Below are 17,272 nucleotides of genomic sequence, written 5' to 3'. Positions count from 1 at the left end.
GTAGTAACATCCCAAAACCTCCCCGTGAGCCTGTGAGAGCACTGTACTGGAGCAGATCATGGTTGGTCACACACAAGCTGACCAATTTCTGTAGTATCAGTAACAGGTACTGTGCGTTCTCTAGGAATGCAGAGAGATCCATCTGAGGCTGTCCAAAACATACCCAGATATTTTTTGCCATTTTGGAGTCCTTATTAAACAAAATGGGAGCTGGACCCCAGGAAGCAGGGCTGGTTTCCCTACCACAGAAAGTAGATGGACTGCAGGTTTGGTTCTGAGTCCACAGACCACTCCCCATGGGTGGAAGTTTTTTCAGTTAAGCTAAGTTATAAATGTTCTGCTGTTGGAACACAATAGCACCAAATAATTTATTGCTTTGTGAATTTCCACCATGTTTTCGATGTTTTCGCTTCCCAATTTTTGATGTTTATATGTACCACCCACTAATGTACACTAACCACAACAGAGGACAAATACAAACCAATAATTCCTGACATGATCATCATTAAAATTTTCACAGCAAGTCTTGAATTTAGCCCATCTATTTACTAATTTTAATGTTATTAAAATTACTACTTTTCATTCATTTATTTTACTTAGGTAAGACAAATATACAGTGTTACTTTTCCACTGCTCTCTGGAACAGCAGTTACACTCATACAGTAGTGATGAACACACAGTCACATTCAAACTCACACACACACACACACACACATACAAGCACCTGCCTCTTTCTCTTGCTGCAATTGTCTAGTCAAAACATGCCCAGTTATCAGTGGTGGTGATTAGCTTTGCTGCTGACAGCTGATGATCAACGAGAATCAATAGCCAGAACTGCCCGTGGTATCAGAGGGCTCTTGCCAAACCCCCTATTGTCTCAATGGCAATAGGGGGTTCTCAAAAAGAGAAATCAAAGCCAAAAGAAAATGAGTCAAATAACCCTTTGTCATTAAAGAAAATTGATCTTGCACCACAATGAAAGAAGCAGTCTGTATGAATTAATCATTTAAGTGCCATTTTATCAAGTGTTACTTTTGACCAACCTTTACTTGCCCTGAAAATCATGATATCAAGCTTACATTTCAAATAATACTTTGAAAAGTGACTCACTCTGTGTATATTTTCAGACGTGATTGTCTTAGAGGTGTTGGCTCTGGTGAAGAAGACACACACTCCGGTCAGCGCCACATCCCTCCCATCTGTTACAAACACTTTCGATTTCTTGCTGCGACTAGGCTTCTGGGGAACAAGCTGGGAGGGCACAGAGGCGGCGGCTGCTGCTGCTGTTGCTGCTGGAACAACAACTGGGCATAGAAACGGTACAAGGTATCATTACCACTACCACTGATCCTGATACTGAGGAATATGAATCAAATTACAACTGATTTTGGACAATATTAATTACTGCTGTGATTGTTGTTTCCGACCCAACATACACTATACAAAGTATTGGGACACCTGACCATTACATCAACTGGGACTACAATGACACTGCATTCTAAATGCATGGACAGCTTTGCAGCTATAACAGCTTCTACTCTTCTGAAAAGGCTTTCCACAGGATGTTGGAGTGTTTCTGTGGCAATTTCAGTCATGCAGAAGAGCAATCGTGAGGTCAGGCACTGCTTTTGGAAGAAAAGGCCTGACTCACAACCTCCGTTCCAGTTTATCCCAAAGGTGTTTGATGGGTTTTGAGGTCAGGGCTCAGTGCAGGCCAGTCAAGTTCTTCCACACCAAACTGATCCAACCATGTCTTTATGGACCTTACTTTGTGCACTGGGGGAGAGTCATGCTGAAATAGAAAAGGACCTTCCCCAAACTGCTGCCTTGTCCAAAATCACTTGGTATGTTGAAGCATTAAGATTTCTCATCACTGGAAGTTAGGGGTCCATGCCGACTAATAAAAACAGCTCCATGAAGAGGTCTGTCTGGGTACTTGTGTCTATATAGTGTATGCTAGTTCATACAGGGAAAGTATGTAAACTTGATGTGTTGCCAATAATAATATGTAGTCTATACATAACATTAATTTATGGCATGTTATTTATCCCATGTTACCTGCTTCAGTTGGCTCAGTATCCTGATAGTAGAACATGAGGTGTGGAAGACCCTCAGCCACAAAGAATTGCTCCACGCGGTCAATCTGTCAAAGATGACAAGAAAATGATCAGACAAAATGTGAGAAACACCGTGTAGCCACATAGTTGTGCAGCTCCCAAGCAGGCTCACTCAGTGTAACCACAATCAAACTTTGAACAATTACCAATACTCAAAACTTAACCCAAATATGCCAGACCAATTCCTATTCTCCAAGCTGAAATGATTACAAGAAAATAGAAGTTGCAGTAATTGTGTTTCAGTAAAAATATAAATTCATCATGTCTTGCAATTCTGCCACACATATTTGTTTTAATTAGTCAGGTTGCTGTGATTTCTAAAAAAAAAAACAAAAAAAACCCCACACATTTCTGTGTTAAATTGTATGAATACAGAGTACCTGACTCCCCTCAAGTATGGCATCTTCCACATCAGCCTTCTCCAGCCCCAGACATGAAGCCACAATGCTGAGGACATAGTCATGTCTGCCATCCAGCTGGGCCCGCTTAGCTTCACGTTCCTCTTTCAACTTTTGCTGAACAAAATGTACAGAGAATTTTACATTAACACCCGAGTGTCATTACTTTTAAATTGATTAAAAATGCAACATATATCCTTTTTTGGTACTGATTGAGGGTTGAATTACATTAAAATTGACATTCTGAATTGACCAAAAGAAAAAGCCGAATTCAGCTCAGCTTTGTTTGCTCATGATAAAGCAATAATATAGTTTGGTGTTGTAATTTTTCCACAAGAGGAGCACATAACAAGTTAAGATATCATATGACTGCACAGAGCACAGTCGTTCAACCATATTTCATGTACTTGGTGAGTATTGATGAGGTTGGTAAAAACAGGTGACTGAAGGTGACTCTCCTGTGGTCCAGACATCATTTAAATAGAAAGTCCTCTCAAAGAACAATAAATGTGTATTGTTTCTCTGAATTAGCAGTTGAAAAAGTAAAAAAAATAGTTGATGAATTATCTGCAGGATCCTGTCAAAGCTCAGTATCCTTTCTCTGCTTTGTGTATAGTAGCCCCACGCAAGAATGACAGAAAACGTCCAAAACAGATGTCAGTATTGCATCAGACTCTATTTTCATGTTCTACTGTTGAGGAAAGCTTCCATTTCTCTTCTGTGACAGTCTTCACAGCCATACAAACACAATTGGGATTTCTTACATAAGATTAAACAACAACACAACCAGTTTACAACAAGCCGTGGCTCATGTTTAGGATGTTGGGACAGTAACAGCCTAGAATCAACCTGCGTTGCCAGGTTACACTGCTCAGTAACACAGGAACAAGGTTAGCTAATAAATTATATGAAACCTGGTGTTGCATGGTGTGCCAGCTGCAGGGTGCATTTAAATTCTCCCATTTACCCTTCCTTTTGTCAGTCTAGAATTTAAAAAGGGTATGACGAGAATAGCTATTTCTGGCTTAAAATACTTTTTGCATTGACGTCACCACGGTCAGGCCATCTTTTAAAGGCCCCTTTTCTACAACCAAGCAGGAAACATCCTACTGCGACCGGCCATGCCAAAAATAGAACACTTGAGATCTAGCTCTTTCACCAGTCTGTTTAGACAATTGTTAACGACTGGATCAAATTTTAACATTGAAAATGACATATTAAGTGATCAAGTGCTTCTCTAATCATGTTCTTCCTTTATCTCCTCTCCCATCCTTTGTTTTTGAGGTAAACATGCATGTGGTTGTCTGTACTTCACAGAACAGTGATTTCAATGTAGTGTAGCCTTATGCGTAAACATTTTTTTCTTGGCAACTGAAACTGAACGAAATGCTGAAAGTCTGCAGTGGAACAAAGCCCCATGCTCCTTTAACATGGGCTGTAATGAGAATGGGATTGGAGAGAATAGATTTTACAGTTTTAGATCAGATAGAAGTCTGAATAAAACCTTGAAAGGAACATGAAGAGGAAAGATGCTGAATCTAAAAGATGGTAAGGACGGTTTGATAGACAAAGCTCTGGAGGAAGAAAGAGCTGTATACATAGGCAAAAACAGACACAATGTTGAGACATGAATAAAAAGATGAAACTGAGTGAATCCCAAAAACAACAAAGAGATTTAAGTGCATGACTGGTAGTGATGGAAAAAATATAAAAGGAAAGAAGGATGTGTAAGAATTGGGAGGAAGAGGCAAATATGTGGAGGAAGAAAGGACAAGAAAGGAGAGCAGGAGGCAGGATGATATGAAGAGAGAAAAGACAATTCCACAAGTCAGGGTAGTTAAGAGTCAAGGTATTGATTGCTGTTAGTCAGAGCCTGGGGGGTTGGTTATGCAAAGCCAGAGTGAGGTGAAGCATGACAACCTCACAAACTGTCAACAGGGTTAGTGAGAGCAGTTATGCATTAGCCCATCCACAGATTTAAAAGAGTTCAAACAATAACCATAGTGACACTCAAGTTTGTGTTGTGAAACTAGACAAATAACATTTTTCTAAAGAGCACAAATAGCGACCACCTGCAATATACCAGGAAGCGACCCCAAAATGACATTACAGAATCATTAACTTTCTTTCAAATCATGGTAATATTTTACAAGCACCAATAAAGTAGTAAAATACAGTTCAATCAATGAACACATGACAAATACTTAATGTAAACAGACTTTTTGTTGTGGAATCAGTGTTCTGTTTAATTTCACTCCTTTCAAGCTTATCTTAAATGGTTGAACAGACATCTATTGTAAGCTCCCATGGAGAACATCAGAGCACCGGACTCATGTGACCATTTCTAGACAAGCGATCTCACTTTAAGATCAATGATCTTCATATATCACTCTTTAAATGAGAAACAATCTGCATTGCTGAGAGGGCGAATTCAATTTCAAGTCTCGAAACAAAAACATGATGCTTCAAAATGTATTTTCACTTTCAAAAATGTCACAATATAGAGATTTATTTTTATATTAATAAAGCAAGTTTAATTAAAGAACTGCAAAACTAACAATGAATCAAAACAACCTCAATCTCTGGAGATACACGCAAACACTGACATCACAGGTCAACCATAAAAAAAGCACGCCAAGCGACCAGTTGCTGAGCAACCAAGCGGTTCACACCTTCTGTCTGCCTTTATTCCAATTTGGATGAACAACCAGCTCAGCCTTCAGCCTAGAGACAAACATTACAGACACAATGCAGTGTCGTACAGATTATTCAAACAAACAGACTAAGTCACCACTGAATGCCATACACAAATACACAAACTACACTAGCCAACAATAACAGGCTCCAACAGTGACAGACAGGCACATGCAGTGAACCACATTTAGTTATTCCAATAACACAAAAGCCAGCACTGACAGACAACAGCTACATTAATAGCTTTCAGAAGCAAACAAAGCCCCATCTAGAGATAAGCTATGGCGAGACTGACAATCCCTATAATAAACAAACTATGGCTTTTGGAATTAAAAAGAAAACAGCTGTGACAAGAAGTGTACAGGAGGACACTCTGGCAGGAACGCTGTCTGATAATATGTCCAATACTTATTATAAAAAAAAAAAAAAAAAAAAAAATCAAAATGTTTTCAGTGGACTGCCAAACCTCAAATAAATACAGAAAAGGGTTTAGTCATTTTGAATCCAAACCTTCTGGGGAACAGAAATACCACACACAGTCAAAGTCAACACAGAAGGTGTGGATAGTTTTTGTTCATTTAATTTCAAATTACACTGTAGTAAATGAAAGAGGCCATCATAGCTAGTGCTTGGCATCACACATGAGAATTGTGTGGATGGATTCACTAAAATGAGACAGAACCCCCAAATGACTCCACAACAAACACAACAGCAGTGCTGCATGATTTCTCTTACCTGAATGACCTTGGAAACTGTTTGTTTCCAGAGCTGCTTGCTAAACACCTGCGACATGACAGCTCCTCGCCCGTGCGACTCAAACCCTCCTATATCTTCTCATCTACACGTACACAGAGGAGCTGTATACTCTCACCCTGGAAGGGACAAGCCCTATCAAGTTGTCAGTGGTGATCACCGAGACAGGTGAGCTGAAGCCATGTTGGCTTTATGTTTAATGGCCATTCCTGTCAGTGGTGTATGAGCTTTCAGCTGCGGTGAGGATAGACATGTTCAATGACTGATTCATACAAAATGAAAGACATGAGTAGTTTTTAAGATATACACACTGGTGCAATCAAAGACTTACTTGCAAATTAAAATCCTTCTGAACACAGGTAAAGACGCAAATAAGAAAGCAACACTTTCAGCTCTGTATGCAAACCCTTTCTGTACATGTGCAGGAGTGTTCACCCATAAACACGGGCAGACACACATTTGGCCACACACCTTGGGTTATCACTCCACGGGAAAGGGTAGCAAGCTATAACATAGCTGCTAATTTTCACTAAAGTTGTGCATGTGAAAAACTAGTGCAACTAAGTGGGTTCTAGACTCGCAATATCACCTAATAAGGCCTGTCTTATCTTACCACAGACCACATGAATCGTGTTCGTTAAAACATCAGTGGCTATAGAATCAACTCAAATCATCAAAATGCGGGGATACGTGAATGTTCTAAGACACAACAGCAATATAACATGCCAATATTAGTCTGGTACTGTATTTATAATGAATGGTCAGGATTTTTACTTTCATTAGTAGCTTTTCCAGGAAAATGTGCAACTCAAGTCTACTTTTTTGTGAAGATCAAGAAACTTAGTGTTCATTTTCAGAACATAAAAACTAACTCCAGTCATTTTTCAGCCTAACGTTCACTTCCGTGTTTTCTGACATTTGACAGCACAGCATTATAAGACCAAAACCCTGAAAAAGCCAGGAAAGCCGGGAAAACTGATGTGACATAACATTGTCATCTCTACCTATTAAGTGCATAAATTCGCTAATTGCATTTTTTTTGTGTGTGTTAAAATTGTGTTTGGATGGTGACAGAGAAGTTAAATTATCCCAGCAATATTACAACTTGCATTATATTTAAACTAAATGTTGTGTCAAACGTATAATTCATGAATGTTTTTTTTAAAGTGGCAGTAACTACAAATACAGAAAACAGCTCTGATGTTATTTTTATCCAAACATTTCCATTTAAATGATCTCTATAAATGTTCCGGGTATTTCAAATTACTTTTCTTTGGTAATCTATTGCATGAAGCACATTCAGGGAAAAAGTGCAACTTCTTCACTGGTTGATGTATCTTGCTGCAATAAATATACCAGATGAAGCCTGCAGCACACTAAAACATTTACAAAGAGGCTTTCATTTTCTCTTGGTTTGCACTTCTTGAACCTTTTGACCAGACAAATTTTGATACAAACACTTCAGCTGTTTACTGAATCCTAACACATTAATGATGAATTACACCGACCAAAGCAGACAGACATGAAGCCAAGTTGTCTGTAACTTCAGAACTCTTGGGTCACCTTACCTTGTTTTGATAGTCTGGTTTAAAATGCAGCATCGTCACCAGCTTTTCAGTCTGACACTTCTTTTCAGCTCATTCCACCATAATTAGCTTCACTTTTCATGACATTAGAGAATTACAGTTTCCAACAAAGACAACAAGACAAAGAACGAGTGGCTTTGCTACAGCATGTGAGCAATCAGCCTTCTTATTTGCCATGTGAGAAAGGTTACAGCCCTGAAATTATATGTCGCTCTCAAAAGGGGACTGCTAACTAGATAATGTGGTGTTGGATGACCATCCATCCGCAAGGTAATTATCAAGGTCCTGCTCTCACCTTACAATTCTATTACAACAAAGGGGTTGGGAGTGAGGATGGGGGTGCAAAGGTTTGTTGGTATATTAGAGTGCGGTGGGTAACATTTACACATAAACACACACACACTCGAAAGCAAACAGATAAAATGTATGGTGCATAGTAAATTTTAAAAAATTACATTGCAACTAGACAGTTGTCAACCACTTAAAGGTCATCAGGTTTCACAAAATTAACACCATGGTTACTATATGCATTACCATTGTATTCTAACTGACTGATACTAGGTAGCGACAGCTTCAAAGGCTAAGAATATAATGGTAGCATTTGTAAAGCATCTGCATTGTGCTTTTATTATTCTAACAAGCTCTAACTATAACATAACAGGTCATAATGCACCAGTGGTTTATCTGGCTTTCTAGTACCTATTTCTAGTACCTCTGCCTATTGTATGTCAGCGCAAATTAATAATTTGTTACTCCTTACATATACTCAATTAAAAACAGCACAGAGGCAATATATTTAATGCTTTACCTCATTAACTTCATTTTTAGAAATATATGTTTATTTTGAATTTGATGCCAGCAACACATTTCAAACAAGTAAGGAAAGGAGCAATGAAAGACTGGGAAAGTTGTGCACTGCTCAACAACAAAAACAAAACACCTGTTTGGAACATTTCACAGGTAAACAGGCTCACTGGCAACAGGTGCTAGTATCAGGATTTAATATGAAATATGTGAATCCTCAAAAGACTCAGTTGTTCACAAACAAGAATAGGCGGAGATTCACTACTTTGCGAAACACATGGCTGTGTAAAGATATTTCTACAGGGTTCAGGAACACTTTGGAAACTTTGTGTTGTGTTTTTATTTATGTTTTACACAGTTTCCAAACTTTTGGAAATTGGGGTTGTGGATTAGACAAGACAGCGTGTAAGATTTAGTGGCAGCTGGCAGTGTGGCTGCAGATTGCAAACAAATGAACACTCCGTCTCATCCTCCCCTACAGAAGCCGCTACAAACTCATGGAAAAAATTGAAATCCTACACACTGGACCATAAAATGAATGACCATAAAAAAAGGAGATAGATTAGACTATAACAAAAATAATCCGCAGCTCGACTGGGGAGACTCTAATCATTCACCCGGTGAAAACACACACACACACACCTTCCACCAATTAATATTAAATTCCATTAGCTTTTACTGTGCCATCCAGCAGATAAGAAGCACAGCTCTCTCCACAAGAATCTGACTGACAGTTTGATATTGAAGAAATGATTGTGAAGCTTTGCATTTAAAAGCAGTATGGTCATCAATTTTTCACAATGCCATGACTGATTTTCTAAGCTGAACTGTCTGGTTTTGAGCTGCATGAAACAGGAGAGTGACTGTAAATTATAAATGATAAGGAGGTGATATCTGAACGAGAGGGCGCAAGATAGAAAAAGGTTTCTCCCAGAGGAAGCTCACACTTACAGACCCAGAGAGCTTAAACAAATGGGTTTAAAAACTATACCAGGTTGTAGCACTGATACGTCCTGGCAAAACAGTTCTCAGGAATCTGCATTTTTTTAATATTTCTGCTTTAACGGATTTTGCTGTCGAGTTTGAGTACTCCTGAGTGCAAATGCAAAATTAAGCTCAATAAAATAAATTGTCCAATAACTTGTCATTGAACATGTCATGAAAAGTAGGTCTGTACAGACTCTGTCCAGTGAGGACTATGACTCAAATCTCCAGGTAGAGAATGACAGCAGTTGCAGTGAAACACCAGACTTTCACATCAAGTGAAGATCCTACCATGTAGATCTTAGCAAAAAGATTTTTAAGACACTGACTTTTACCAAACAGACTGACTGACCATTCAGGTGGCAAATCTTTAAGAACTTCACTAACAAAGGGCTTAATGGAGTTAATGCTTAAAAACAAAACATGTATGTACTGCAAATAGGTATTACACAATTCTTGATTACAAAGAACAGATTGCACTCATGAACAAAACCAAAACCCTCAAATAAATAACAACCATACGCCAGTTACTTCCATTTTATCCCGGTCTTTATGATGGTGGTATTGGTGAATCTCAGGCAGTTGGGCAAATTAAACAAGTTAACTTGATAACAGCTTTAAATTAAACACACACAAAAAATGAAGATTTTGTGATTGAAACAATTTCTCACTGTATTTACTAAACTACTTTGACAATGACACAGTTCCATACTAATAAAGAGCATATGATGCAGAACACATTGTTGTGCAACATCTGGCCTCTGAGACTCCTCAAATAGTACAGCAACAATACACTACCATCTAGTGGACTGAAGCTCATAATGCAACCAACACAGCAGGTTGTGCTATGCTTATGTTTTAATACTGCTGAAAGGCCAGCGTGTGCAACATTGTAGTGTTCCTCAAAACAATTACTGAAAGTGCTAAAAGAGGTTCTTGAGTTGGAAATGATGTGCAAATTAATTCCATCATTTTCCTTCATCCCATAAGACAAGTGGAAGGGAATTCTGATGTAAGGTCTCACTCACCCAAATAACATGCTTCTCTGAGTTAGCCACACCTAGCTGTGCTAAAAAACAAAAAAAAAGAAAGCCTATGGTACAGTGATTGGTTGAAGGCCCATGTTAAATAAACAAATTCACAAATTAAAAAACAATCACTCCAACCTCTCAACTTGTGTATCCCTGCGATCAAAGAGTGACATTTTGTTCAAATGAAAATGCAAAATCTGATCAGTTCATACATGTACATGTTCTGGCAATGTCCTGACAATCTTAAAAAATGCTAAAACATATGTTTTCAGATTATCAAATGTATAATCATAATAAAAATATCAGAAGGAAGAAAGGAAGATCTGCAATGTCTGACTGCAAATGTGCTGACTGATTGAATGTAAAAGTGTTTCAAGTAAATTGGGCAACTGTGCACACCTACAAAACTACTTCTAATCCAGTGATATTTGAGTCTGATTTTAGAGATATCAAAACAACAACCACCCTATGTCAATATGCAGATTCTTTACACAGAATCAAACCACAAAATAATTTTAAATGAATAAAGAATACTGGATTGAAATAGGAGACCTATCATCTAAAATCAGGCTACCACACTCACAGTTCTCTCTCTCAAAGTCATATTGTCAAAAATAGGATTCTTAGGGTTGAAATTTAGGCTCTGCATTCCAGGTGGATGGGGGATGCACTGGTGAGAATTTTCCGCATCTACCCACGTTTAAAAAGTGTCACGTTTATCATCCATCTGTTACAATCATTTGGGCTCAAACCTGCATCTCCTTGAGCGACTCCACCGGGACAGAAGGTTGGATGGGTTTGTTCCGGTAGCTGACTTTGGTGATTCGAGAGCTAAAGGACATTGTTCCAACATTCCTTCACAGATACCAGACTCTAAACTTCCACTTTAATCCACGTCGAGAACGCGTTTTCCTCCGCTGTTTTTTGTTAAGGGGAACAACTTTCTCACATTTGTTTTCGTGGTTGTAGCGTCCGACCTTCTGCAAAACACGTTTTCAAAGCCGTGATAGTCTATGTTGTTAGTGGTTTCCAAGGTAACGAGACATTTATCAAAGGGCTAGTGGGTTGGTCCCACGGGAGGTGTAGACTATTTATTTAGATGCTATTTCCTAACACAGAAGAGTTTCTAAATAAATAAAGAAATAGTTGCATGAAGAGTTGACAGCACGGACAGAAACACGATAACAAACGAAGCGTGGCGTTCAGCGCCATGTCGGTGACCATATTTGGATCAGGAAAGCTGTTTTGTTTTGTTTTTGTTTTTTTCACTATTTGGCTATTTGCTTTGCTTGTTTTATGTAGACATTTGTTTAAAGCCATGGCAATTTTATGGGCTATTTCTCTGAAAGACCGAACTGCTCCTTCTTAAGTGTTCAGGCTGGCTGCTAAACGTGGTTAACAAGACAGTTTTTTTTTCTATCCGACGGGCAAAAAAGGATTTGCAGATACACGCTTACCAATTAGCTAGTGTTCTAGCTTGTTTTCACAAATGTCCTTGTATTATTTGTTGGAAATAATTAAGTTGTACGTCGTTACACGGCTATAGTATACACACCAACAGTTAAAACACTATTTGCTTTCCATTTTACTTGAAAATCATTAACAGCTAGTTTAATAAATAGCTTACTTATCAGGTGTGCCTGCAGAGTATTGCGTTGCAATCAGTGAGACTGATGATGTCAGAGACCAGGTGGTGAGGTAGACCAATCCAATTATTTCCTCTTTTCGGGCTCATGTTTCATTAGTCGTTTCCTTAGTCCATGTTTCTTCTCACTGATAGGTCACCAAGGAAGAGTTGCTGACCTTCCCAGAGCAATCAGTGAAGGCGACCCCTAGATGGCAGCATTGTTCTTGTTAAAGGGACTGAGCTGCAGCTGTCACAGAGAACTGGGTTAGATTTGTGGGGCAAATGACCTCATCGTGTAGCATCATCTTCATCTCTGGGAGATGAAGAGAGAATTAAATAATCCTTCCTCCTCGTCGTTATTTTCTCCCTGCTAAACACTGACGACACGTAATTAGTCATTACTTACATAGAAGGCTACTCTGATGAACAAGTGCAATCATAACTGCTAGGTCACTAAATGATGCCGTACCAGAACTCAGTGACCTCATGAGAACATTAAACCAGCAAGGCTATAAGGGCCTATATAATGAGATTAAATGTGAGAAGGACCACCAGACCACTGCTACTGCTACACGTAGAGGAAAAAAGCAGAGATATGCATGATGTTTTGTTGTTATGACACCTCCCATAACATCTGTGCTCCAGCCATTAAGACATGCAATCCTGAAGAAGGACTCCCACGCAGCCCGCATCAGCACCGCAGTGAGTGACGCCGGGCGCTGCTGGTGTGCTGTGGCGCACACTAAATTTGAGTGGCGCACAATGCACCAAAACCCCCGAAACGGAATCCCAGGATATCCCACCCCCACCCACCACTCGAAGCGGAATAGCCCTCCGCCCTCGGTCCTCCTCCCCTCCTCTTTTACCTCCGCCTTCTCTCACTGTCACCCCTCTTCCTCCTCCTCCTCCTCCTCGCCCTCACGTCCCAACTCGGGAGCGCCGCCGATCGGTCGCCAGAATTTTCCCTTCTCGGCCAAAATGGAGGAGGAGGTCTCTTGCTTAATGAAGGGAGCACAGACTGTATGACCGGATCTGCTTCAATGAAAGGCGAAAGGATCCGCTTTCTCTAATAAATAATTATTGCAACAACAAAACCCTTTGAGGATATTTATCGCTATTTCTGCATAAGCGACCACAGCCATGAGCGCAGGAGAGGGACTAGATGAGGCTGCGAAGGACGCGGCAGACATAGCGGCGTTTTTCAAATCCGGTAAGTCGGGAAGGGGCGAGTCTGGCTCTGGCAGAGCTACACTACAGCTGTCGGTGTGATCACTGGTGGTCTGCCACATTGTCGCCAAAAAGGACAAAAAACTGACGGCTTTCATGGGCGAGATGCGTACTGCGCGTCTGACGTGCCGGAGAGATGCGCACGGCTTGTAGTCATTTACCTCATTTTAGTCCACTTACTTGTCGTTCTGCAGGATTTGATGACAACAGCTTGAATAGCAGCTGCTATAATATGTGCTTTAGATTAATAGTCAGTGACCCTATTTTGATTTGGACTAAGTAGGTTACAAGGTGTGGATGGTTACAGCTCGACCACAGTAGTCTCTCGGGCCGTAAGGGTATTTCGACGTTCCGGGTATCCATCACGCACCCCCCTGATTGTGGGTCTAATATTTTTTTGTTTTTATTTTAGTTTCCGTATTCAGGTGCATGTAAATTCAACAATCCTGTGGATTAATGCATCACTCTGAACCCAGGTCTCTCAGATCTGATGCACTGATAGGGGCTAGGCCGTGGACGCACGTATGGGCAATAGGTTGCACTCTACGCAGTGGGCCTGACTGATATGATGGCATCAACCTAACAAATAAGGATAGGCCTGCCTTCTTATCAACCTGCATCTAAACATAAACACCTTTTACAGGTCTTGTAGGGACCTGCACCGGTATGTGACATCAGCCAAATAAAAAGACAGGGGGACTTTTGTCATGTATTTTGTTTTGGTAGTGCATGTGTGAAACATCATCTGATGTATAGTTGTAGGTGCAAGGTATCATTTCACTACTCGAGCTACTTATCTCCAATGGTAATGTTTACTTACCTGTCTAGTCACATACTAACTTTGTAATGTAATGGTGTACGTCCCATTCCCATAGGAAGGTATATTTTGCTGCGGTATTGGCATTTATCTTTCTGAACACATATCATCATGTTTTACTCATCAACCTGTGGTCTGTTTTGGCTTGTGCACCCTGTATAATAGGCATTTGCAAGGGTGTGGAAGCACTGTATGGCACATTTTAGAGTTGAAACTTTGCCACATTGTGAGTTGAGATTAGCCATTGTTTTGTTATTCTAGCTAACACCCTCCTGCATATTAACCCACAGTCAAGCCCACAGTTGTTCTAACTTTATGAGGTACCTCTTCAGAAAGGCAGGGACTGCTATTCCAGCTTTTGGAAAGGTACATTTGAAAGCAAAAGAACAACAGAATAGTGTTGGGAAAGATGTTGCCACCATAAGAGCAGGACCACCTCTGACACACACTAGAAGAAGCAGCTGTCTCTCTCTCTCTCAGCTGTTTCTCACTGTGACACCTGGTGCCTTGGGGTCTGCTGTTCACCACCTCCCCAGATTGTACACATGCAGGAACACCAGGAACACACACAGACAACATTTACAAGTGTCCCTCTGAGTCCATAAGAATCAATAAGCTCAGCAGACATTGCACGTGCATACACATTCATAGGCTTACTTCATACTTTTTTGTAAACAATCTGTAAACAAGGGACATTTGCCCAGAATTGCCTCTGCTGGTCAGACGGTTAGGAATGTTGTCAAAATGGATTGTATTCAAATGCTACAGTCTTTCTTATGGTTGGCTGGATTTCTTCCAATATATTTTCCTATAGCTGTGTTGTATCAGGCTGGAAAGTTGGCTCACTATGAAGTTGGACTACTTGGATGTTTATGTAGTGGCAAATGTAGTTCATACAGTATTCATGATGGAGACAGAAATAGGTTATAGCCCCAGGAAACTTTTATAGGAGACTATTATGAAGAGAAAGTGTGGAAAATAGTTTATGTGTTGTTAAAAGGGAGAATAGCACAGAATGCTGAGTGAATAATAATTGGATACTGTTTGTCTCCAGCTTAGATTAGACTGATTGTTTAATGAAATGAATGAATTGCAAGCCAGTACATGTACATGAACTGTACCTCCCCTCGTTTGGTCATTCATTTCGCAAACTTTAATATTTTCATCATTTCATGTCATTTATTTAGTTCATTCATACATGATCTCATTCATTTCATCAATCTAACACTGAAAAACTTTTTGTTTTACTCTGAAGTACCAATCACATATACACATCTGCAATTTATCTGAACATGCTTTGATATATCAGTCAGTATTTTGTTCATACATGCATGTATCCCAGTCTTTCCTGTAGTTCCAGGAGTGAAGGACCAGTAGTAATGGCCATCCTGCTGCCTGTAGCCTCTCCAGCAGGCTTCCTAATTGCTGCCAGCTTGTTGCATGTTGAAATCTTGGCACACAGCTGCTCATCCTAGTTGAGCCCAAGCATTTTATTTCTGAGGCTTGGTGTGTGTGTGTGTGAGAGAGAGAGAGAGAGAGAGAGGGAGAGAGAGTGTGTTTTGCTTTTCTGGGGCTCTGGATGCAGGTCAAAAGTGACTGACTGGCTGTTGGAGCGGTTTGAACACTGGCAAAGGGGATGACTTACATTGGACACACAGCGAGACTAACTACCTGGCTGGCTGGATAACCAAATCTAAGTTTGCAGATACAAAACTGACCTATAGTTGGGATGATTAAACAAAAAAAAAAAATCAGCTTTCGTCAAGTATCAATCTTTGTTCCTGCTCTAGTTTTTTAATTTCTTCACCTTAATGGATAATATTATCGTCAGCCCTTGAAAATGAGGTTCCTCTCTGCTTGATTGTTTTTAGTGAGCAGATGGAGCTCCATCTCTGAGTCCCACACTGATGCCGTGGATCACAGCTCAGCTGCTGAGTCACTCTCCCAGGTTGCTCATCCCATGACTTAAAGTCTTATCCCGAAATTGTTGCAACTGGTCAAAGATGAAGTAAAAAGTAAAGCATCACTGCCCCGTAACACACTGCATCACAGTGTAACACATTTCATCACAATATATCCCTGGTGAACTTTAAATATTTGGTATGCTTATAACTAGAGGTTGGTCGAATTGTGAAACAGTCAAGATCTACATTAGGATGAATCTTGTAGTTGTGGTATATTATTGTCAAATATCTTCCAGAAGCACTGGTATGAACAGAGGAAATTCACGTAGCTAGAATATTTGGGTGATATGTTAATGTTGTAAGTCTGGGTTTGATTCACTGTCTATAAGGCAAGCGCTCTCCTTGCTCTTTTAGAAGATCTACTTGGATTTCCCTCCTAAATTGTAGGTATTAATAAAAAAAATAAAATAAAAGGTCCATAATTTAGAGCTTTGGCTTTATCTTTTATCTGGCTTGACTTATACCACTTATACATAATGATTTTGCATGCATGACCAAGAAATTTTGCAGTGTGCTGATCTGGGTCTGTCCTCTGTAAGAACTTCTTACACATCACAGTCTTATGCAGTCACATTCCATCGTCATCTGAAGTGCAAATATTGGTGTTCTGTGTTTAAAATTGCACTCACTAGCAAAGTGAATTGGTCAGTACATGAAACAGTACAAAATTGGTTCATAATCTAAACCCAAGTCAATTTGCAGGGCTATCAAAACCAGATAAAGACATTCTTACTGCTGACAATGTGTTGCCAGTTGAAAAGCATGAACTGCTGTCTCTTTCTTATAATATCTTCATGACACAGCCATTAACTTTGGTCACTGTCACTACTGTGATGCATTACATCTTTAGGTTCACTGCTGTCTAACATGTTGGAGCACTATAGAGAGAGCCATCTTTGCAAAACCAAAAATAACATTTGCACTATAGTACAGATAGTCTCTTGAGTGATGTGTAATGAAGTTATCTGGGCCTGTGCAATAGCATTACAGAACTGTACTGTGAATGAAATCTAATTGACATAAAGAAACCAGATGTACTGTATGCTGGAATAATATTAAATAACTGTCAAAACAAGGGGCTGTATCCCTAATAATAACTTCACTGGTCATAAGACAGTGCTCATCAGTCACTACACCCATGGAGTACAGGGCTAAGGGTTGTTGTAAAGGTATATTGTTTATCACATAAAACTGGCTTCCATTCTATTCGTTACTAAAGCAGGCAGGCTTTCAGCTTTACATGTATGAGTGTCTTGACAGACTACACTGT

At 39.8% G+C, this 17,272-nt stretch overlaps 2 protein-coding genes across 3 annotated transcripts in view; one reads left to right on the top strand and one right to left on the bottom strand.

Moving 5' to 3' along the window:
* dnah5 (dynein, axonemal, heavy chain 5) overlaps positions 1–11,232 on the bottom strand; it is a 90,255-nt gene extending 79,023 nt beyond the window's left edge. The window contains exons 1-4 of the mRNA XM_046400866.1: positions 11,120–11,232; positions 2,498–2,632; positions 2,059–2,143; positions 1,111–1,304 (exon numbers count right to left, since the gene is read on the bottom strand). Coding sequence (XP_046256822.1) covers positions 1,111–1,304; positions 2,059–2,143; positions 2,498–2,632; positions 11,120–11,209 — 504 coding nt within the window. The 5' untranslated portion in view covers positions 11,210–11,232. The remainder of the gene's footprint in view (positions 1–1,110; positions 1,305–2,058; positions 2,144–2,497; positions 2,633–11,119) is intronic.
* Positions 11,233–12,888: 1,656 nt separating this feature from the next.
* triob (trio Rho guanine nucleotide exchange factor b) overlaps positions 12,889–17,272 on the top strand; it is a 99,127-nt gene continuing 94,743 nt past the window's right edge. For both annotated transcript variants that reach the window (XM_046398768.1, XM_046398765.1), the window contains exon 1: positions 12,889–13,204. In XM_046398768.1, coding sequence (XP_046254724.1) covers positions 13,135–13,204 — 70 coding nt within the window. In that variant the 5' untranslated portion in view covers positions 12,889–13,134. The remainder of the gene's footprint in view (positions 13,205–17,272) is intronic.

This window comes from Scatophagus argus, chromosome 9 (assembly GCF_020382885.2).
Source record: "Scatophagus argus isolate fScaArg1 chromosome 9, fScaArg1.pri, whole genome shotgun sequence".
Taxonomy (NCBI): domain Eukaryota; kingdom Metazoa; phylum Chordata; class Actinopteri; family Scatophagidae; genus Scatophagus; species Scatophagus argus.
The sequence above is the reverse complement of the archived record's forward strand: the minus strand, read 5'-3'. Positions and strand labels throughout refer to the sequence as shown.